At 40.4% G+C, this 24,081-nt stretch overlaps 1 protein-coding gene across 1 annotated transcript; it reads right to left on the bottom strand.

Annotated features, from left to right (window-relative positions):
* Window positions 1-14,439: 14,439 nt before the first annotated feature.
* LOC110875491 (B1-hordein-like) lies at window positions 14,440-15,084 on the bottom strand. The gene has a single exon (XM_022123689.1). The coding sequence runs from the start codon at window positions 15,082-15,084 to the stop codon at window positions 14,440-14,442; it is 645 nt and encodes a 214-aa protein (XP_021979381.1).
* Window positions 15,085-24,081: the final 8,997 nt, after the last annotated feature.

The following is a 24,081-nucleotide window of genomic DNA, read 5'->3' on the forward strand; positions in this document are numbered from 1 at the left end:
TCATTTGGTTCCTCGTCAAAGGTAGGAGCGGGTTCCTCCTCTGAGTCATCAGAAACGTCAAATGACGGAACTGGTCCCTCTGGTGGTTCATGAATAGTTCCACTTGGTCCTGCTTCATCATCGTGCGTACCCACGGTGGGTATAGGAACATCTAGCGGTCTAGATACAGGCTCTTGTGACTGACTTTGCTGATATAGGTACATAAGAGCAAGTTCCTCATCACTCTGCTCGGACGGCAAATGAAACGATTCCCAGAGCTTGTCGTAGTCGAAAAGGAATCTTTGCCCAGGAAGTTGTTGCGATGGCGTGTGCTTCTAACAATCCACATGATGGACCTGAATCACCTTTCCCAGACACGGTACAAACACCCTTTTTAGCGGGCTGGCGTAACCTACAAAGAACCCTTCATTCGCTTTAGCGCCGAATTTACCATCAACATCTATAAAAGTACACGGAGAGCCAAAGGGTTCTAGGAACTCAAGATTTGGCTATTAACGATGCAGCAGCTCAAAACACGTCTTTTTGTATTTCTTCACGGTGAGAACTCGATTCAAGGTATAGCATGCCGCTGAAACTACTTCACACCAGAAGTAAATCGGAAGCTTGGAATCAGCCAACATTGTACGTGCAGTTTCGATCAGGGTCCCGTTCTTTCGTTCAGCCACACCGTTTTGCTGTGGTGTGTACGGCACACTGAATTCATGTAGTATCCCCTTCTCGTTGCAGAACTCGTACATTTTGTTATTCTTGAACTCCGTTCCGTTATCGCTTCGAATTCTCCTGATCGGTAGCTTATACACCGTTTCCACTCATCAACGTCTCGAAAGTTTCATCTTTTCTCTCCAAGCATGCCACCCACGAAAACCTCGAATAATCATCTGTCACCACCAAACAATAAGAATCCCCACCGATGCTTTTGACATTGACAGGCCCGAAGAGATCCATGTGCAATCTCTCGAGAGGTAAACCGATAGTATTGAGCATCTTTTGTGGATGTGACTTTCGAACCTGTTTACCTTTTTTACAAGCAATGCAATCATCAGGCAAATGAAAATTCTTAACATTTACACCTTCAACTAAATCATTGTGCACCAGAAAATTCATCTTTCGTACATGAATATGACCCATTTTCCGGTGCCACATCACAATTTCTTTTTCAGTAGCTTTTGATTTTGTAACAAAACATTGTTTTTGAGGAGTTGTTGGCATTGCAGCGCTCATATCTAAAATGTAAAGATCGTTAACCCTCGGAGCGCGCAACAGCACTAACTCATCAGGGATTTTAAACCCTGGCTTTAAAACCAAACACTCTGATTTTGTAAAATGAACGCTAAAATCCTTATCACAGATTTGTGATATACTCAACAAATTGTTTGTCAACTCTACAATGTAGTTCACTTTGTCAAAAGATATCACGCCGTTGGTAAGCTTTCCCTGGCCGACAATTCTGCCACCTTGGTTTCCAGCAAATCCCATATAGCTTCCATTTATAGCCTTGACATCATACAAGAGAGCTAATGACCCAGTCATGTGGCGTGATGCTCCACTGTCCATTATCCACCTCGAAAGCACAGACTTGGGCAGCCCCTGCAACCAACACACAAACACATTACTCAAACAATGATGCCCACGATTTCTTCACTTCTGACACAGACCCGAACACTACATCACACTTCTCATTGGTTTTAGGAAAGTCGAATGTGACATTTGAAGCCTCTTTTTCTTTCATATCTTGTTTTATTTTGTTGTTAATTGTGGGAAACTCTGACAAAAACTTATCAAGCTCAAACTCAAATTCAACAACATCATCTTTAACAAGATTTGACTCATTTTTCAAAACACTTTCCATTTTCTTGATCTCAACAGATGGTTTATATTTCACGATCCACGATTGATTTTCAAAAATTTTTGCTTTGGGGTAAAACGTTGAAGTCTTGTGAGACTTAGAAGATTCGCCAATCTCGAAAATCGACTTCGGCTTATCCTCCGACTTCAAGGTTTCACCTCTTTTAAGAATACGGATCGGGGAAATCATCTCTTGTTTACCCTTTGCAACAACCGGTGATTTTGGTCGAGATTTTTGAACGATTTGTTTTGAAACACTTTTGTTTTGAACCTTAGGTTTTTCAACCTTTGGTTTCTCAACCACTTGTTTTTTAACAGCCTTTTCAACAACCGGTGTCTTAAAAACTTTCTGACACTGTTTAGCCATGTGTCCGATTTCATTGCAGCGATAGCACACACGTTTGTCATACTCGACAAAAGTGTTGCTAACAGTTTCCACTTTCAGCTTCTGCGCTGCATTGAAATCGTCAACAGCTTTTTGACTAAAGATATATTCTTTTTCATTCTCAGTGCTAGGACCAGCAATAAACACATCATCAATCCTATCTTTTGGCTTGACAACCTGCTTAGCCATTTTCTTCTCAAAACCAATACATTTTTTCTTTAACTGATTTTTCTTGTTTTGGCTTTTACCCACCCCATCTCTCTTTTCCAGACTAGTGGGACGTGAAGAACCAACTGATTTTTTTAATTTCAAAAAGAAATCCTTTTTCTTGATTTCATTAACACTCAGTTCAACCAACTTAAAAACTTTCTCAACATTCTCAAACTTGACGTTCTGAAGCGGAAACTCAATGTCCGAATAAAGTTTGTCAGTTCCAATCATAGTGTAAACTACCATAATTGGATCATCATTCGCACTTTTATCCGTTTTCGACAAATAACGATCTAAGAAATTCCCATCCTCCTCAGAATCACTGACAGACTCCACCGATTTAGCCTTCTCAGATTTTTCACTTTCATCATCCAACACCTGATCAATGACAGTTTTGATAACCAGGGATTCGTTATCAGTGTCAGATGCAGTGAAAGTGATGTCAATATTATCAGGTAAATCACTTTCAATAGTTTTCAGTTTTATGTTTAACACAGCTTCCACCCCATCTGGATACTTCTGTGTGTAATGATTCCACATTGGGGGTGGAACGCTGTTAAAGACAGGTGAAGCATGTAGCTGTTGAGGTACAATTTGTTCTAACACATACGATGAAGCCACATAACTCATCAATTTTTGATCAATTCTATCATTCTCAATTTTAACCAACTCAAGTTCTTTTCTTAAAGATGCGATCGTGTCAAGATGAAAATTAACTTCTCTTTGTTTATCAAACAATGTGGATTGAGCCAACTTTGTTGCTTTATCATTTTCAATACTCTCTTTTTGAATCATTTTGATTGACCTAGATAACGTGTCATATGCCTCTTTTACCTGTTCTAGATCAAACTTCACCAAATCAGTATGTTGTTTCAATTCCTGATACTTAGTGTCCTTTTCAAGACACTCCATGCAAGGTTGTGAACAACTTTGACATGGTGTTTCGGGGATTGACACATTTTCAACAACAATTTTATCCTCACAAACAACTTTACCGACTTGATTCGACTCTCACTCTGACGATTTGACAACTTTGACCTCTAGGACTCCAATTTCCTCTCCTAGAACTGACACCTTATCAACTGACTCCTGGAAATCTGTGTCTACCTCTTTTAACTTGCTCATCAACGCTTTGTCTGCAATTTCCTTTAGAACCTCTCCATTCATTTCTTTTGAAACATCGATCACCTCCTCGACTGCTTCTTTCTCTTCTTCAAATCTCGGACAACTTCAAGTTATCGGCTCTTCAAAGTAATCTGCAAAAGAATTAAAGACGTTAGGAGGCAGAATAGATTTCATTGTATAAACAAATTCCTCCTGCCATGATTGAAAGTTGAGAACTTCAGTCACTAATTCCTCAGCTTCTTCAGCATCTTCCGTAGAAACCTTTTCAACAACCTCTGGAACCACCTCAGAAACTACCTCAGTAACCACTTCATCAACCACCTCAGGAGCTACCTCACAAACAATCTCAGGAACTACCTCATCAGCAATCTCAGTAACCACCTCATCGATAACCTTCATCTCTGCAGTTGTCTCAGCAATCTCAACTACCGCAGCCATCATTGCCTGATCATCCTTTCCCGGTACAAACTTATCCCAACTAAACCCAGCAGCGACTTTTTCATCATCTTGATTTACAATTATTCCTTGATTTTTGCACATATAAGATCCACACCACTTTCATAAATTACCGAATTAGTCCCTGACCTTTGCTTTTTCACACTCCTTTCACTCGTGAGCCTTTGTATCACCCGAACAAGCTTCGACATTCATTCTTGAGCTGCAACATCCCATCAAATGCTTGTAACTTCATCTTTAACCCTCGTAAATGCATCGAATTACGTACTTTACCTGCAAAACACCAAATTCTCGTAGTCACTTCATTCCAAGCAAATAAACACATAAATACACATAAATCATTATATTTAGACACTCTAAAGCTCAGGTTTCACCCTCTCCATCACATTCCCACACTTGCCTTTGCTTGTCCCCAAGCAAACCAACTAGAACTAGTCACCATAGCAACAACACCTCTAAACCCTTTAACCGATTCAACCTGTTCAGTCCCAAGTCATACCCATCCCATAGACTGACACAATCGAGATTGACAGTCTGACAAGTAAATGATTCAATTTCAAAACTCAAGACTTGTCTATCTAAAACTAACATGTTTACAATTAACACATGCTACACACCCCTCACAATGTACTCTCCTCTCGGGTTAATATCTGGACTAGCGTGTAATGTGCTAGTATATAAACACTCAATAAGCAAACATGAAATCCTGTAATCATAGGGTTGTATGACAATCACACCTCCACTGTATCATCTAACATGGCACACATCAAAAGGACTTTCAGCTTTTGGGCTTAGGGTAAAGGTAGTAAAATATTTTTTTTAGGTTATTTTTCTTTTCTAGTTGGCTCACAAACAATAACCAAGCCGTGATAACTTTATTCAAACACAACTTATACTATTGGGTTGGTTTCTAACCAAGAACATAGACGATATTCACAACACTTATATTTATGTTCTTTTCTTTTTCATTTTTCTTCACTTATTTTTCTATTTTTCTTTTTTTTTCCCTTTTTTTCATTTTTTTCATAACAATATCATCACGGTCGGTTTTTCACAATAGATAATGGGGGAACAAACGAAAGGTAGTTAGGCTCAACAGGGCTACTAAGGGAAATTGGTGAATAACGCAAAAGAAGCACAAACACAAAGGGTGTAACGGGAAATCCTAATGCCTTTATCATCTATGTGCACATGTCAAATCCACATTCTCAGCATGCATCGAATCATACAAGTTCTAACACAGAATAACACGTAGCCTGCACTCAACAAACGAATTCATCATATAATGTATCCTATCCATCTACAGGCTCAAGATCTCACCAAGAAAAGGTAACAAGGGTTGACGACATGTAGCATATGCAATTAAAACATGTTACCCCTAGATAGACATCTCTTTTCAACTCATTTCCTATAAAACACTTGTCAAACCTACTCTCATGAAACTTAAAGGGATCACCATGACAATGGACTAATCTAGCTTACTACCGGTAAGAAGCCTATTAGTGATTGAAACTTTAGGTTTTCGTATCCAATTAGCTTGTTCAAGGCGCTGAAAATTTTTAAAATTTTAAAAATTTTCAGTTTTACCAATTTTCATCGATTTCAACCACTTTCAATCGCTTCAAAGCTTTATCCGCAGATCCCTTCCCGGGCTCCCCCATCCCCACACTTGGGATACATTGTCCCCAATGTATGGTGTTTTTAAAATATAAGCCCGGGAAACAAACCAACTATCCTAAATAAGCGGCTAACTCATCACAAACAAACCAAACGACACACATCCCATAAAACAACACATAGAGTTTAAACACCACCAAGTACAAAACATGAAACGAAAGATAAAAAGACAATTAATTGTTCAGAAAGGAAAAAGCACGTGGACTTGAACATGTCAGAGAGTGCTCAATGATATGATGGACCCGGCGGTCCGCCACGATATCCACCCAAATGCTCATAAAATGAGCTCATATCAAAAATGTCCGCTAAACCTCCTTGCGGACCTTGCTGCGACTGAGAAGAAGACGATTGAGCTGCATGTTGTTGACTTTGGCGAGCCGAGTAATCATAAGGTGGAGGTCGATATAGGTAGGAGCTTTGAAAATGCGGCTCCGAGTATTCTCTTGGCAACCTTATCGATCCATGAACCTGGGGCATCGGAAGACCGGGCATACCTGGCTCATATGGCTGCAACTACTGAAGTCCACATGAGGTGGATTCTCGCAATATGGAACTCCATTATAATAATTGAAATACTGGCGCGTTTGGTTCTCATCATACGCCCTCATGTTCAATTCCATTTCATTGCTGATGTGACGTGCCCGGTCGGCACGTCGTAGAAATCCCATCATCTCCTCATGTTGTCTCTCTCTAGTAATTTCCAACCGCGAGCCCTGATCATACAAACACTGCTGCCACCTGTCCCAGCCCGCATATTCTGGCGGCTGGCTACTACGCACCCTCGCCTGCATATCGTTGTCAAACACTCCCCAAGAGTAATCTGACTGTCGTGGCCCCTCATGCTGCCCACTTCCACTATCTCTTACTTGCAAACCCGCTTCTCGCCTCAACCTTAATACCTCTTCATCACTAGAATCCAAGTCGTCCATTTCACCTCGACTTGGAGGTTGCTTCCCCCACTGCAACACTTTCAATTTAGCACCATCTCCGAACTTGATTTTTATCCAGAACTTGGTTTTGATATATGTTACTCTATCACCATTACACATCTCAGCAATCGACCAAGTAGCATGTGGCTTTTCAAAAGCCTTTTCGGCACCACCTCTTGTTTCCGAAGAAAAACACTAATCAAACGAGCATGCGGAATCAGTTTCTTTTGTCTTTTGTTTCGGCTTTGCCATATATGAAGCATCACCAACTGCCGAAACGACAAATGAATTTGCCCCGTCATGAGAGCATAAAGCACCACCAACTCCCATTTCCGTATACCCATCATATCCCCCAACCGGGGTGCCACATTCGACACTACCAAACTCAATAACACCCTCACCAATGGCTTGAGGTTGTCTCGCTTCAGTGTGACCCCTTTTTCCAACAAAAACAATTCCGAGAACATTACATTTTCAGCCACAATATCTTTCGGGTCACTGAAGTAATCCTTTTCTTTGATATAAGTGTAGAAGTTATCCTCCTTAGAATCAAATTTTGCAATTTGGCTCAACGAAGCCAAAGACATGGTCGCCGGCTTCCCATTAACTTTCCCCGTCAATGTGACGGTTCTTGGCGGATCATTGCCATCATCCTTCGCTAGTGTACTTAGCCACTCTGTAACGCTTTTAAGATACACCTCTCCACTCTCATTACCTCGAAAGCCCAACACTTCTTCCCAACCGAGTGCAGCAAATTTTTCATACAACCCCAACACCCGTAGATCGGTTCTATTGATGCGCTTCTCGAAACAAGTATTTGTTCTAATAGAATGTGTATCGCCCATCTTTTCATAGAATAACTCGGCTTGGTATGCTGCGTCTTGCTTATGCAAAGGTCCATCTCTCCACGTAGGGTGGTAAGGAACATCACCGTGCCCTCGTGGAGGTTGAACAAAATCATCTACTGGCGTTTCCCTAATCTCAATTCCAGTTACGTCCTTGCTCTTTTCGACCCAACCGCTACATTCTCTGCTGATTGAGTTTCCTTTTCTTTTCCTTTGCGTTGTTTAGCCATCTACAATCACACAACGACAACCAAACACCTCAAGTTAATTCGAATCAGTAGATATTAATATGCTAAAACAAGTGTATAACCCGTGAGACCTCCACACACTTGTTCTAAACCATGGCTCAACTTGTTACTAGTTAAATCATTACCCAAAATAATTTCAATTAACAAATTCAGTCCAAAACTCATATGTGGTTCATTAACTAGCTTAAAAACAAATTTAACAACATCCCCTTAAACCATAACATCAATCCACCCCTCATATAGCACTTTTGCCCCGTTTCAATTCATTAACCAAGATAAAATCAGGATTTCATCACCTATTACATGCTCATTTAACCATTAAATGACTAAACAACCAAGAACAAAGCATGAATATAACAAAAATACCTTGACTTCATCAATTCAGAGCAAAATTGTAGTAAAAATCATACCTTTTTAGTTTAGAAAGGCTGGAGAACACTTAGAGAGCTTGTATATGAAGTTTGAGCAAAAAGCCCCAAATTTGAATTTTAGGGTTCTTCGAGCTCGATCTGATTCGTGCAAATCTGGCCATTTTCGGTGAAAACCGAGGGTAGGGTTTTGTTCCTCTCGAAAAATTAACCAAGATATGCTCTTGAATCACTCGATTTGGTGGAGAAACGAAGATTTTATGAAGCTTAGTGGCTATGGAGGTTTGAAGCTTTTGTGAAGAAGATGGAGATATATGACAAGATAGGATGTTTGTGGTGAACGTAGGAGAAGAATCTGATCCAAATTAGGTGGAGATGTGTTTTATTCGTTTAAAGTTCGATTTTTTTAAAAAGGATTCGGGTCATACCAACCCCAACCCGGGTCCACCGTGTTTCACATATAGGACTCGTAGGTTACGAGTTATCACTCGTAGCTTACGAGTTCAATTTGCTGTTCAGTATATACTTGCAACTGTAAGCTACAACTTGTAACCTGTAGCTTACAGTTTCCCTTGTAATGGTGATCAGAGTTTCCCATTCGTAAGCTACGGTTCCCACCCGTAGCTTACGAGTTCACTTCAATTTATTTTTTAAATGGTTATCAAGGATTTTGTTTGTTTCAAAGACCCATGTGACCTTTTTACTTTTCAAATTTTTTTTATAAAACCGAATGATTCGGTTTCTCATTCACAAGCCCGCTCCACCCCCCAAAAGAAAATCGTGTCGTCCTCGACACACAACTGAGATTAGCGACATACCTGGGCATTTTCAACGTCCCCACACTTGCTTGAAGCTGTGGGTATACTCACAAAAAAACCTTTTTAACCATTTAAAACAAAGAAAAACTAATAAACAAAAACAAAATAAATATGTACCAAACATCCGGGTTGCCTCCCGGTAGCGCTAAGTTTTAGTCTTCAGCCGGACTTCTCAAGACCCTCAGTCGGTCGTGTATTCCGGTGCGCTTTCAAGAAAGCTCACCTCTTCGGGTAACGGATTCAAATCATCACCGTCTAGATACGGTTTCAACCGATGACCATTAACTACTTGTCTGCGTTGGTCCTTCGGATCCTCGATTTCCACATCTCCGTATTGTCCGACTCGTGTAATGACAAATGGTCCGGTCCATTTACTCCTTAATTTACCTGGAAACAATTTAAGGCGAGAGTTAAATAACCAAACTCTTTGACCTGCCGAAAACGTCAAACGCCTCAGCTTTGCATCGTGCACCGCCTTCATCTTGTCCTTGTATGCGGCTGCGTTGTTATACGCCTCATTGCGTGATTCCTCTAATTCACTCAATTTTAACAACCTGTGGGCACCTGCATCAGAATAGTCAGTATTCACTTGTTTAACGGCCCACAACGCACGATGTGCAATCTCTAAGGGCAAATAGCAACCCTTTCCATACACCAAACGATAGGGTGTAGTGCCGATAGGAGTTTTAAAGGCGGTGCGATATGCCCATAAAGCGTCATTCAATTTAGATGACCAATCCTTACGATCAGTTCGCACCGTCTTTTGCAAAATTTCTTTAATTTTCCTATTCGACACTTCAACCTGTCCACTCGTTTGTGGATGATATGGTGTAGCAATTCGATGGTCAACGCCATACCATTTTAAGAGTTTGCCAAGATTAAAGTTTTTAAAGTGGGATCCTCCATCACTAATTATCACCCGAGGAACCCCGAACCTGGAAATGATGTTTGAATGGACAAACTTGCAAACAACGGTATGATCATTTGTCTTAGTGGCAATTGCTTCAATCCACTTTGAAACATAATCAACCGCCACTAAGATGTATAGGTTACCATTCGAATTGGGAAACGGTCCCATAAAATCAATTCTCCAAACATCAAAAATATCAACAACCAAGATTGGTTGCATTGGCATTTCATCCCTTTTTGAAATCCCACCCATCTTTTGACAATTCGGACAATGTTTAACAAACTCAAATGCTTCTTTAAACATTGTTGGCCAATAAAGACCAGCTTCAAGAACTTTATGGCCTGTCTTTTGTTCGCTAAAGTGACCGCCACATGCAGATGAATGAGCATGCTGTAATACTTCCAAGAACTCTGTCTCGGGCACACATCTTCTAATAATCTGATCAGCACCAATTCGGAACAAGTCCGGTTCATCCCAAATATAATTCTTCACCTGCGACAGGAATTGTTGCTTCCTACGCTTATTCCACGCATCCGGTATCGTACCTGAGACAAGATAATTTGCAAAGTTAGCATACCAAGGTCCGGAACTCGCAGCCATTACAAACTCATCCGGAAAATGCTCATTGATCTCGGGTGTGAACTCCTCCACTTCAACCGGTAGTCGTGACAGATGGTCAGCAACTACATTTTCACACCCTTTCTTGTCTCTGATTTCGAGATCAAACTCTTGCAACAGTAGGACCCACCGAATAAGTCTCGGTTTGGCATCCTTTTTCTCCATTAAATACATGACTGCACTATGATCAGAGTAAACAATTACCTTGCTTCCACAAATATAAGGCCGGAATTTATCCAAAGCATAAACAACAGCAAGCAACTCCTTCTCCGTTGTGGTATAATTCAACTGAGCATCGGAGAGGGTTTTGCTTGCGTAGTAAATAACAACCGGCTTCTTATCTATTCGTTGGCCAAGTACGGCCCCAATAGCGAAATCGCTTGCATCACACATTATTTCAAATGGCTTTGTCCAATCAGGTGATTGCAGAATTGGGGCTTGTACTAGTTGTTCTTTTAATGCATTAAAAGCGTTTAAACATTTATCATCGAATTCAAATGGAACGTCTTTTAACAACAGATTACATAAAGGTTTCGTTATAACACTAAAGCCCTTAATAAATCTACGGTAAAAGCCGGCGTGTCCTAAAAAGGAACGAACGCCCTTCACATTAGTAGGGGGAGGTAAAGTAGAAATGACTCTCACTTTTGCTCTATCGACTTCTATCCCCTTACTTGACACGATATGTCCTAACACTATACCCTCTTGAACCATAAAATGGCTCTTCTCCCAACTGAGCACTAGATTCGTTTGGACACATCTCTCTAATACCCTAGATAGTTCATCTAAACATGTATCAAATGATGACCCAAAGACCGAAAAGTCATCCATAAATATCTCTAGGGCGTCCCCAACCATATCCAAGAATATACTCATCATACACCTTTGAAAGGTGGCTGGGGCATGGCACAGCCCAAATGGCATTCGCCTAAATGCGAATGTGACATAGGGGCATGTGAAGATGGTTTTTTCTTGGTCATCAGGGTGGATAGCAATCTGATTATACCCTGAATAACCATCAAGAAAGCAGTAAAATTTCTGACCTGATAATTTTTCGACAATCTGGTCAATAAAGGGCAAAGGAAAGTAATCCTTTGATGTGGCAGCGTTTAGCTTCCGGTAGTCAATGCATACCTGCCACCCGGTTACCGGCCGGGTGGCTATCTGCTCGCCATTATCACCCTTAACAATCTGAATGCCTGCTTTCTTCGGCACCGTTTGGGTTGGACTCACCCACGCACTATCTGAAATGGGATATATGATCACATGGTCCAACCACTTGATTATCTCTTTCTTTACCACTTCTCGCATGTTAGGATTAAGCCTCCTTTGTGTATCTCGTGCAGGCTTCGCATCTGCATCAGTAATAATTTTATGCATACAAACAGAAGGACTTATACCTTTCAAATCAGCGAGAGTCCACCCAATCACAGCTCGGTGGGTCTTCAGCACTTTCAGTAGTGCTTCTTCTTGTTCTTTCTCCAAATTAGCTGCAATAATTACCGGGAGAGTCTGATCCTCTCCTAAGAATGCATACTTTAGATGCGCGGGCAGCTCTTTCAACTCTACTTTTGGTGGGCTGATTAGTGACGGTTTCAACCCTGAAGAAATCTCAGCTGGAAGGCTCTCCACTTGATGAGACCATGGAGGCCTTCTCTCCTGCACCGCTTGTGCTTCCAACTTCCGAACTTCCTCTTCCAAATCACACATGTGATTTTCTTCTACCCTGTCACAAAACAAACAACGCTCGGGCACCTCATCCTCAACATGAGGATCGCATCCATATATAATATCTGCCATGAAACATTCATCACTTTGAAACATGTCAGAAACATTAGAAAACACATTCAATCGGACCTTCCTATTGCCGAATGTCATGTCGACTGTGCCGGTGCGACAATCGATCTGAGCATGTGCAGTGGCTAAGAAAGGTCGGCCCAAGATAACATTTGGTTGATTGTTTTTATCAGCAGAAACATAATCTAGCACCAAAAAGTCTACAGGGAAAAAGAACTCTTCCACCTTAACTATCACATCGCGAACTATCCCTCGAGGAAGCTTAGGGGTCAAATCTGCCAACACAACAGTTGTGTCGGCACGACGCAGTGGACCAAAATCATATTGGTCGTACAAGCTTCCCGGAAGGATACTCACGCTAGCTCCGAGATCCAACAACGCCCTACTCATTTTAAAATCGCCAACTTGTATAGAAATTAAAGGCGTCCCGGGATCTCGTAGCTTAGGTGGAAGGACCCCATTCAATACGGCACTAACTGCATCAGTGAGATCCACTTTTTAGGGACTTTGTGCTGCCGTATTTGAGTGCACAAATCCTTTAGATACTTAGCATAAGCCGGAACCTGTTTAATGGCATTGATTAAGGGTAAGTTGATTTTTACTTGTTTAAATACCTCTAAAATTTCCTTCGGTTGAGGTCCCCTTTTATTGATTATTTTCGTGTTACCCGGATCCTTCAAGGCTTCAGGAAAGGGAGGTAGAATATGTTCCCCTTCCTTAGCCTTGATTGGTTCAGAAGTTGTAGGTCGGGTGTTTTTACCAGTACTTTTAACAATGTTAGGTTCCGACTCATCGTCACTCTCACCATTTTCACCTAAATCCTCCACCACACCATCCACGAGCTGTGGTGGAGTGTCGACCTTGTGATAATTCCTACCACTAAGTAAAGTACTTACCTGGCCAACTGGACTGCCCTACTTTTGATGAGCGGGATTTGGTGTTGTATCACTTGGTAGTTTCCCACTACTCTGTTTCAGCTCCTTCACATCGGTTGCAAGTTGGGCCATTTGTGTGGTTAATGATTGAATGGCTTTCTCTCGCATCTCCTCCTTCTGAGCAAGATTTTTCAATTCAAGTCTTTGACTCTGTAAGTCGAGCAGAATTGATTTCAACATCTCCATCATATCGTTACCCCCCCGAAGTGTTAGACGACCCAGCTTGTCCTCTTTGATCATTTTGGTAGCTACCTTGAAAGTTGCCCTGAAATCTGTTCTGATTGAAGTTTCTTTGACCACCAGACTGATTGTTGCCTTGAAATCCCGGATTTTGCTGATTTTTCGCATTCCCATAGCTAAAATTCGGGTGATTTCTAAGGCCCGGGTGATATGTGTTGGATTGCATGTTGAAATTTCTTCCACCACCCCCACCTTGCACATAGTTCACATCTTCATTTTCACCAATTATGCCTGGGCATTGATCCGCTATATGCCCTAGATCTCCACAATGTCCACACAATGGAAACTGACCATTTACCTCCGGTGGATTCTCTACTGCTCTCACTGTCGAATGTCGTGCACTTCTAGAGGATTGAGCTTTGCGTTTTGACGCCCTTGAGTTTATCTCCAAATATTCCCAATCATCTTCTTCGTAATTCATTCCAAAAGTACCATTGGATATTGAATTTACATCCCTGGCATCTTCATCGGTTAGGCCTTCGTGGAATGTATTAATCAGCTCCCATAAATATATCTCATGATGTGGACAGTTCTTGAGCATCATTTTGAAACGATTGAACGCTTCGTGAAATAACTCACCGGCTTGTTGTCGAAACGCTCGAATATCCTTCCTTGCATTGTTAGTACGCAAATGAGTATAGAACTCATCTAAAAATTGTTGCTGCATTTCATCAACTGAGAAACCTTGGCTGCTGATTGTGTTGCAACGTGCATCATATGCAGCAATGTATAGATATGGTTCTTCATGTGCGTGACCATGAAACTTAGGCAGACTGGATATTGATTGCGTTCGAACTTCGAATGACCGCCCTCCTTGTAATTGCGGGATCACAACCGGTGATGGGTTGTTAACTATAGCAGGCCTGAAGTGGCTCTCTATGCCCCGAACTGGACCTTGATTATTTCTTCGTGGAAATCCTTCCGGTAAAATCATCGGTCGGTGTAGGTTTTGTGGCAGCGGTCTTGCCTGACCCTGCATCTGAGGTACCGGCGGTGGTAATGGAATGTCCACCACCGGCCTTCTCGGAGCAGGCTACTGATTGAGTGGGTCAGGTTGATAATATTGTTGTGGTATCTGTTGTTGTATTGGCATTGGTTGCACATATTGTTGATACCCTGCATTCCCTTGATTGACTCTCTCTGCTGCACCCAATCCAACTGTTTGCCTCTCATAGCTACCCGTGTTAACCACTTGTCTCTCGTTTTGACCCACGTAGTTATCATATTCCTCATAGCCATCATCAAAATCACCTGAGTTATTTCCTTGATCATAGATGGTTGATCTATAAAGATTTGGCATTGGCTGACTTTGCTGTGAAATAACCGGTCGAGTGGCTTGCTGAATTGATGTTGCATTAGGTGCTTGAGTTTGAATTGGTGATGGAGTGTCATCAGGAATGATTCTAACGTAACGAGACGACTGCTGTAAATTGACAGTCTGGGTTGTAGTTGGGTGTTGAAGAGATGTTGTTTGGGTGGAAGTTGGTTGATTGTTATCAAAGTTTGGGAAAAAGGTTGAGAATGATGGTACTTGAGATGTAGAGGTAGGTTGTGTAGATTGCGGTTGTTGTGGTGGAACTGGTATGGTAGTGTTTGGTGAAGGTTGGGTAGGTGTTGGCGATAATTGTTGTGGTTGTGAAGTTGCGGGTTGTTTCTCCGGTGTTGCTAAGTTCTCCATTGCTTTAGATGTTGGTATAGGTGATTGTAGAATCTTGTTCTCACGATGTAGTACTCGTTTTGTATGCTTTACTGTTCTCTCGATCTCTGGGTCGAACGCTAATGGTGATGACTTCCCGGAATTTCGAGTATGATGCATACACTTACTAGATCACCTGCACAAACAAAAATAAGAAAACCTCGCGTAAATCCGAACAAAACAGAACAAACTAAAAAGACACTATTTTTTGGATTTTTTGGATATTTAACTAAACTAGAACTTAACACTAAGCACTTTGCGCACGCCTCCCCGGCAACGGCGCCATTTTGATTTCTGTCGTTAGTGACATGCAAAAACCTATTTAAACTATTAGTATAGAATAAGCAGGGTATCGAACCAAGGGAGGACTGTGGAAAGTGTCGTAATGAAAAGATTGATTAGCTATTACTGAATTGAAAATTCGGTTTGTTTGATTGTGTGAAAGAACTAAATTAACGAGTAAAAAGTGTGATTTAAATCAATAGGAGAAAAGATGGTTCCTCCAGATTTTAGGTTTTGCAATTAATTTCAACTATGTATTTAATCGTTACCTACATAGACATAGGTGTTAGTTTTGATTAATTAACTGTGATAACCAACAACTAAGTACTCCGGTCAATACATAACGGGAGGTTATCGAATGATTATCAATTACAATTTACAAACCCTAACCCCATGTCAAATATATCCCAATTACTAGAACTCTCGGGAACTGAATGCTTAGAAATTAAGGTTTAAATAAATGCAATTGGTTACAATCAAGAAATCAAATCAATGGTGAAAAGCATCGAATGCTTAGATCACCAAGTCAAAACAATTGTATCAACACATAATATTCATTAACTTACAAAAACCCTCCATCCGGAGAAAACCACAAAAAGTTTAGCCGCTCATCTCGCACGAAGAATCTTCAAAAGCTTGAATTGATGCAGAAATCATGGTTGATTCAGTGATGGAATTGAGAATCTTGATGGAATTGGATGGAAGAAACCTTGAATTTTGAGTGCCCCTCTGCCTTTGATCGACCCTTGAATGATAACTTTTAAAACCCTAATATACACTTTGAAGGGCTTTTTTCACGTTTTTTCACTTTACCGGGTCGTAAGCTACGAGTTCAGAACCGTAGCTTACAGAATAAAAATTCTGGTGAACAACATACCCAAACCGTAAGCTACGAGTTCCAACTCATAAGCTACGGTCGTGTTTGGCTCATCTCCTTTGGCTGAACAATAGTAACTCGTAAGCTACGAGTTACAGCCTGTAGCTTACGAATGAGAAGTTCTGTTCCTTTTACTTACTTATCATCTCAACTCGTAACCTACAGGTTACAACCTGTAGGCTACGATCATACCAATGCCCCAAACTCTCTTCTTTCTTTCAACTTTCAAAGAATGACAAATTAGTCCTTGTACTTTATATCTTCAATCTCTTCTAATATATAAGCATAACATAACTTTCAGCTTAGTACCGAATGACCCCTCAACTTTTGTTCTTCTTATTTTTTTCATACTTGAGCATATAAATAACTTTCCATAAATTGCCAAATGCCCCCTGAACTTTATTATTCCTTGATTTTTGCACATATAAGATCCACACCACCTTCATAAATTACCGAATTAGTCCCTGACCTTTGCTTTTTCACACTCCTTTCACTCGTGAGCCTTTGTATCACCCGAACAAGCTTCGACATTCATTCTTGAGCTGCAACATCCCATCCAATGCTTGTAACTTCATCTTTAACCCTCGTAAATGCACCGAATTACGTACTTTACCTGCAAAACACCAAATTCTCGTAGTCACTTCATTCCAAGCAAATAAACACATAAATACACATAAATCATTATATTTAGACACTCTAAAGCTCGGGTTTCACCCTCTCCATCAATAATCAAGCTAATCGAATCAATCATCGAACTCGAACCTCGAATTATGCGAAATATGGTATTGGTATACGTGTGTATGTGCCTTATGTGTTACTTGTGCGTGTTTACTTTATGTTGTTATGTGTGGTGATCAATCAAATCGAATCGGAACCCGAAAAGCAATCGAACTCAATCGAAATCGAACCCGAACTGTGAACTATGGATGCTTATGTTAGATATAGTAGTTGGGACTGAAAGTAAATTGATTAGGAAACTCTATCGTATTCGTATCATCGCCTATCGAAATAGAAATATCAAAAATCGTCACGAAACACTCAAAAAGGGGTTCCTGATCGAACAGGAATCATTGATCGAACAGGTTAGCCGATCGAACATGTTGTTCGATCGAGCAGCCCAACCGATCGGAGACCCTGGCCGATCGGCTACCACTTTCCTCTTTTGGAGCCTATAAATAGGGCTGTCATTGTCTTCTTTTGCACTTTTAGAAAGCTCTGACCGAACCAGGCCTTGTTCTTCACCTTTTCTCAGAATTCTCTCGACTCCGGTAAGCTTTCACTCTAATTCTTGTATGTTTTTTATCATTACACAATTCTACACCTTTCTATCTTTCAAATCTTGATTTCTAACCGTGAAATCACCAAGATCTAGGTGTTCTTGGGTGATGTCATCATGGTATTCTTGAAGAACATCATGTTTTGGCCTCATTCAACCGAGAACAGCTTAGATCTAACCGATTTCCCCATAAACAAACTAAAATCTATCATAGATCTAGACATTTCACGGTGCGAAAGATTGAAAGACGGATTTTCCGACTTTCTTTCAACTCTTTTGCACTCATGACCCTCAAACCGGCAGAAACGGAGCTTGAATCAGCACACTAATCATTCTAACAAACCACGTGGTTCAAGGTTCGGATTCTAACTACGAGGTTCACCGATTTCGGGTTAAACGTTAAACTGCCGTTCCGAACAGTTCACTGGCCGGACTTGGGTGATTCCTGTCCGAACCAGTGAAACAAGTAAGAACCCATGTTCTATGGTTCAACTCGTTGTCAAAATACCTCAAAATCATATCAAAATAATCAAAACAACCAAGTGTTAGACGAAAGGCCGACCAGGTCAGAATTGCTGGCCGAACGGCTAGATTGTTCCAACGAACAGTCCAGCCGATCGGACATGCCAGCCGATCGACCGGGCCAGCCGATCGGCTAGCACATGGCCCCCACACTTTTCAACTTCATGAAGTATACTGTTTACGAGGTGATGTTCAATCGAATAAGCTACTCGATTGGTAAACATTACTCTTCGGATCATGAGATATTATGCTTCAACATCATTTGACGCATTCAAAGTGCCACCCGATCGAACGTACCGTCCGATCAGGTGACACTCTGCTAAGGACCTACACTGAAGTACCTGACCGATCGGTTGGACTAACCGATCGAACGGCCCGTTCGATCGACCGACCTGAAAGGTAAGGATACTTCAATGTTTCCAAATAATGCTACAAAAACTTCAAAAGTTCAAACCATCATACACAAACACATCCTTCTCAAAGGAAGAAACAATCCACTTGAACTGTCCAAGCCGATCGAGCCTCCCCGCCGATCGAATAGCCTACCCGAACGGTTAGACCAACCGAACGGATAGGGCTGTTCGATCGAACCTGCTGTTCGATCGACCAGACTGTTCGACCCTTTCACTTGTTTGCATTTCCGCGTCACTAATCGTTATACTATCGAACTATTCAGGCTAACCTACTCTCAGCGCTCCCTTCAATCCATAATCAATCATTGTGAGTATACTCGATCCCTTTTTGCTTTTAGCACTTTTGGGTGTTACATACGTTACTTATCAAATCACAATCAAACACAAACTATTTGAACGCTAACCGATTGCATGTATTACCTGACTAAATGAATGCTTGTTTATTATGTTTACACGTGGAATGCTGTCTACCTGCCTTAGCAACATAGTACTATAGTTTGGACTCAACACCCGTTCACATGGGGGTTGTTAAGGACAATTACTTGCATGGATTACGGTGGTAATCGTGTATTGCGAACTGTCTCGGACAGTCAACCTGCAGTCGTTGGTACCGATGGTCCCATGTCGATAATTAACATGCTTCGTTTTCCTCTGTGTACGTGCTGGTTACGCGTAAACTATTCGAACTCTATATGCTACTATCAAACTGGTGTACTCACCTTTACATTATATGTATTGACTTTATTTTAACGTATGTGACATGTGTCTAAGGTGTACGCTTGCTAGGAAAGCGAGGCTAAAATAAGTCTCTAGAGGCCCCCAACAAGTAGTTGTCTGTCAAGAACAAGCTTCTAGTGCATAGTTGTCTGTAGATCTTGTCAGTCTGGGTCTTTAGGGGCATTTGAACAATATTTATGTTTAATTTGAATCTGAGTTCTCAGAACAGGATTTAATTATTTGGATGTTATCTGTAATAACTTGTTTATTTATTCGGGATACGGTATGGGACGTATCATTTAAACTGAATCTGTATTGTTAGTTGTTGTGGAAACTTCTGGACAATATGTTTCGCTCAGTGCCATGCCCCAATGATTCCGCCATCGGTTGGGGTGTGACAGTATATCTCGGGCCACAAGATCTGATGGGTTGCTTGGGAGAAAATTTTGTGAGGGAAAAAGTTCGGGAGGTTGGGGATAAGCGGTATCAAGGAGGTGAACCTGGCTTTAATAACAAAATGGTGGTGTCGGTATAGATCTAGTAACGACCAGCTGTGGCGCAAAGTGGTTGAGTCTTTACATGATAACGAAAGAAGTTTTGATCTGATCCCTCACAATAGCTCTCAGTCAGGAATGTGGAAGGGTATTGTTTTTATTAAGAGTGAATTGCAAAATTTGTCCTTTATCTTTATACCTGATTGCAGGCGGTGTCCTTTCTCTTTAAAATTGATGAGTTTTGTACTTTATGTTTTAAAATCCTGCACGTTATGTCCTTTAGGCCTAACCCGGTTAATTTTTTTCGTTAAATCTGCTCATATGCCTTGCACATGAGGGTAATTTTGTCAATCTACCCAATTTATTTGTTTTTTTTACAATTAAAAATCAACATTTCACCCTCTCTCCTACAATTTGTCTCTCTCATCTCTCTCTAAAACTGCATACTATCAAATATCATACTATCATAGAGGAGAGAGATGGTTTCCCAGATCCCAGATCTGGCCACAACCATAATGAAAACAACAAATCCGGCCACCGCTACAACCTCTTGAAACCCTTGAACACCTTCAAATCCATCCACCACCACTGTGAAAACAACAAATCACATCTTCCCCGTTACCAAATTCGTCATCATCTTCAGCATCCAACCTCCACCGCTGCAACCCCATGATCTCCTAACTCACCTACACCGATAACCCACCAGCATTGTTTTCAGATATGTAAATTCGCAAGAACAAATCATTTTCAAACACTTGATTTCTGGTTCTCACTTATTAAACATAAGAAAACACAAAACACATGCATCGGGGATTACTTGTTCTTTTGTAGAACACGAATCTGGGTCGGAATGGATCAGACTAAACATCACTCTTCATCTCTCTCTTTCCACCATTTCTCTCTCTATAAACCGGATCTGAAATGGTAGTTGCAGATCTAGTGGAGGGTTACGGTTTGGAGGTTAAAATTGGGGATTCTAAATAGACCCCACATGAAGTTATGAGGAACAGATAGAAGAGTTGTCAATTGACATAAGGTTTTGCAGGTTTTTAAATAGTTCTAAAGATGAAAATGGAGGATGAGGGACATGAAAATTTATAGGGGATGATGATTGATTTATGATGTACCAGATGTGAATTTAGAGATGAACATTGAAAGAAACAATAAGGAATTTGGATTTATATATTTTTTAATTAATATATTTTTAATTAAATGCGTAAAATTACAAAAGTACCCTCATGTGACTTGCACATGATCTTATTTAACGTTAAAAACAAACTCAGTTAGGGCTAAAGGACATACCGTGCAACAATCTGAAACGTAAAGTACAAAACTCGTCAATTTTAAAGATAAAGGACACCGCCTGCAATCAGGTATAAAGATAAAGGACAAAATTTGCAATTCACTCTTTTATTAATAAGAAGTTCAGGAAGCAAAACATATATCGGAAAGAAAAGTTCTTTGGGTGGTGGGTGATGGGAAGAGGACTCGGTTCTGGTTAGACAGGTGGACAGCACGGGGCGGCTTAAAGATCAGTTAGCGCAGCTCTATGGTAGAGCCCTAAATAAACGAACGTTAGTCGAAAGCTGCTATAAGTTTGAAGGACGGAATGTGTGCTGGGATTTTAAATGGAAAAGGAGGCCTAATACGCAGCAAGAAAGAGACGAGGAGGTTGGATTGTTAGCGGTGCTGGATAACTTCTCTATCAGTAACAAACCTGACAGTTGGGTGTTGTTATCGAATCATAAAATGGAGGACTTTATGGTAAGGCAGGTTAGAAAGGATCTTGAAAAAAGTATGCAGGTCTCGGTTCAGCAGGATGAGTTCAAATGGAGTTCTACTGCCATTCCAAAAGTAAATCACTTCGTGTGGAGAGCGAAAGATGGGCGAATTCCGACTGCTTCAGCCTTGGTGGACATAAATGCTTCTGCCGGTGACGATAAATGCCCGTTGTGCGGCATGTATATGAAGACGCGGATCATTTGCTTGTCGCATGCTCGTTTGCCAAGTCAGTGTGGTGGAACATTTGTGTGTGGGTGAAGATGGCAATTCCCACCTGTTTGACTAGGTAAAACAAATCCTTTGTCAGGTTCAGAATTCTAGGATGGCGACCAAAAGAAAGAAAGTGGCATATTCGATCTTCTTGCTCACGTTATGGCAAATCTAGATATACGGGAATGAGAAAATTTTCAAAGGGCATCAAGCATCGGTAAGAACAATTGTCGATGGCATCAAAGAGACAAGCCTACGGTTGATGAAGAAAAGGTCTAAAGTGGCTGGAATAAACGATGCGAGCTGGAAGAACTGTGAGGAGCTGGATTTTGGTTGATTGTTTGTCTTTGTTCCAGTTTGTTCTATTAGTTTGTTGTTTTTCCTTAGTTGCTTGCTAAGGGTTTACATATATGAGCGTAATCAAATCATAGGTTTATCAGCAATTTCTCCTCACAAACACCAGTCAGTTATTGTTCATCATACCTAAGATTCCTAAGCCGAACTCGCAAACTTGCGGAAGATTTCCAAACCAGAATGCCGCACTTATTGAACTGCCCCATTTGCCATCCCTAGACCTGCAGAATTTATCTCATTTGCCAATTGGGCAAATTTTACTGTCCCATCTGAGTTACGATAAGTTATGAAGCTCAACTAAAAAAGTTTCGTTGCTAGTGCGTGCAGTCAAATTTATGTGCCGTAAAACAATTTCTATGACTGATACCTGAAATGAATTTTTTTATATGAAGTGATTTTGTGAGTCTGATGACCTTGACCTTACGACCAGTTATTACAGGAAATTAAGGGCAATACACGAAGTCATGAACTTGATTACTTTTTCTTGTAACACAGAACTTTAATCAATGTAAAATGTGACTTACCAGACTTGAGTTACATAATATTAAATTACAAAAAGTTAATTGCCATTTTCGTGTATGTTGGTTTGTTCACTTTTGCTATTTCAGGAAAATTTAAAAAAATGCACCAATTTCCTTCCTGACATACTGGAAACATACCACTTCAGTCAAAAAATTAAAACCCAATTACGTCAGACAGGTTAAATGAAGAATATTATTGTTAATTCATAAAATAAGGTGAAAATAAAAGATATATGAACTGGCAATAATATCTTTCATTTAACCTGACTGAATTAACAGAGTTTTAATTTTTAGACTGGAGTGGCACGTTTCTAGTATGTCGAGGAGAAAACTGGTGCATTTTTGAAAATTGACCTGAAATGGCAAAACTAAACAAACCACATGGACGAAAATGACAGTTAACTCAATTACAAAGTATATTAAGAACAATATTCAAACCCCAAAATACCCTCAGACTAAAGATTCAGACTATAAAAAACTTCTCAAGAACACAAATAAATAAATTAATAAAAATATTAAAAACACAGAAAACATGTCACCGCAATGGTACCAAATCGGATGCTCGATATCAAACAAAAATCAAAATACACACAACAAATCAAATTAGAAATCTGATTCTAAGAAAATAAGGCTCAGATCTGTTTTACGATCGGAACAAGAGTACCAAACCGCCATGGCTGCAACAGAGGTTGCAAGCGCACTTGCCCTCCTCCAATTCTGCCCCGCCAAGCTGCGGAAAGTCTCGAATCTTGACCCGATTTTGACTCGGATCACGTGAAATCATCATAGCCTCGTAAGTAGGGTTTTGGTTTCAAGGATGAGTAGTATTATAAGCAGCAATGGATCCAGGAACAAGTGTGTTTCCATATATATGACTCGGATCACGTGAACTTTCTCTCTCTAAATACACACACATTTTCATAGAAAATCTAGAAAAAAAAGAACACACTCATACATACATATGTATACATATACATACATAACGGAGAGTTGTTGAAGATGATTGAAATCACAGGCAGAGAGAGGCGGCAACCACCCCCTCAGAAACCCTTGTTCCCTCTTTCTGCCTCATTCTCCGAGTCAGTGGCGGAACCAGAACTTTTTTGTCGGAGGGTCGAAATGGAAATGTGTTACAAACATTATAGTTCATTTAGTTATATAATTCTTGCTATTAAAAAGAAAATAACTGTTTTACCCTCTTTTAAGTACATTAATCATTTTTTAACAATAGATGTATCAATTGGTAATTGTAATCTTAGGGAAAACCTGACCTTTTGGTTGACAAGGACCTTTTGTTATGTGTCGTCTCCTTAACGTAAATAATCATTAATTGGTTTTCACAAGGCCGGATCACTAATGATTTCATCCCGACTTCTTTTGTTGTTACTTGATGAAGTTTCAATACATGATTTGAGGTTTTTTTTTTTTACCAAAATATCTTTTTAAACATGCATTTCTACACGTGGTAATTTTAGCAATTAGCAAATTTTGATAAAAGTTATATTAAATAATAACCTAATTGGCTAGATAA

This window comes from Helianthus annuus, chromosome 9 (genome assembly GCF_002127325.2).
Source record: "Helianthus annuus cultivar XRQ/B chromosome 9, HanXRQr2.0-SUNRISE, whole genome shotgun sequence".
NCBI lineage: Eukaryota > Viridiplantae > Streptophyta > Magnoliopsida > Asterales > Asteraceae > Helianthus > Helianthus annuus.

What these genes read in the sequence shown, in the direction of transcription:
- LOC110875491 (XM_022123689.1), bottom strand. Translation starts at nt 15,084, where the DNA reads ATGGAGAACTTAGCAACACCGGAGAAACAACCCGCAACTTCACAACCA.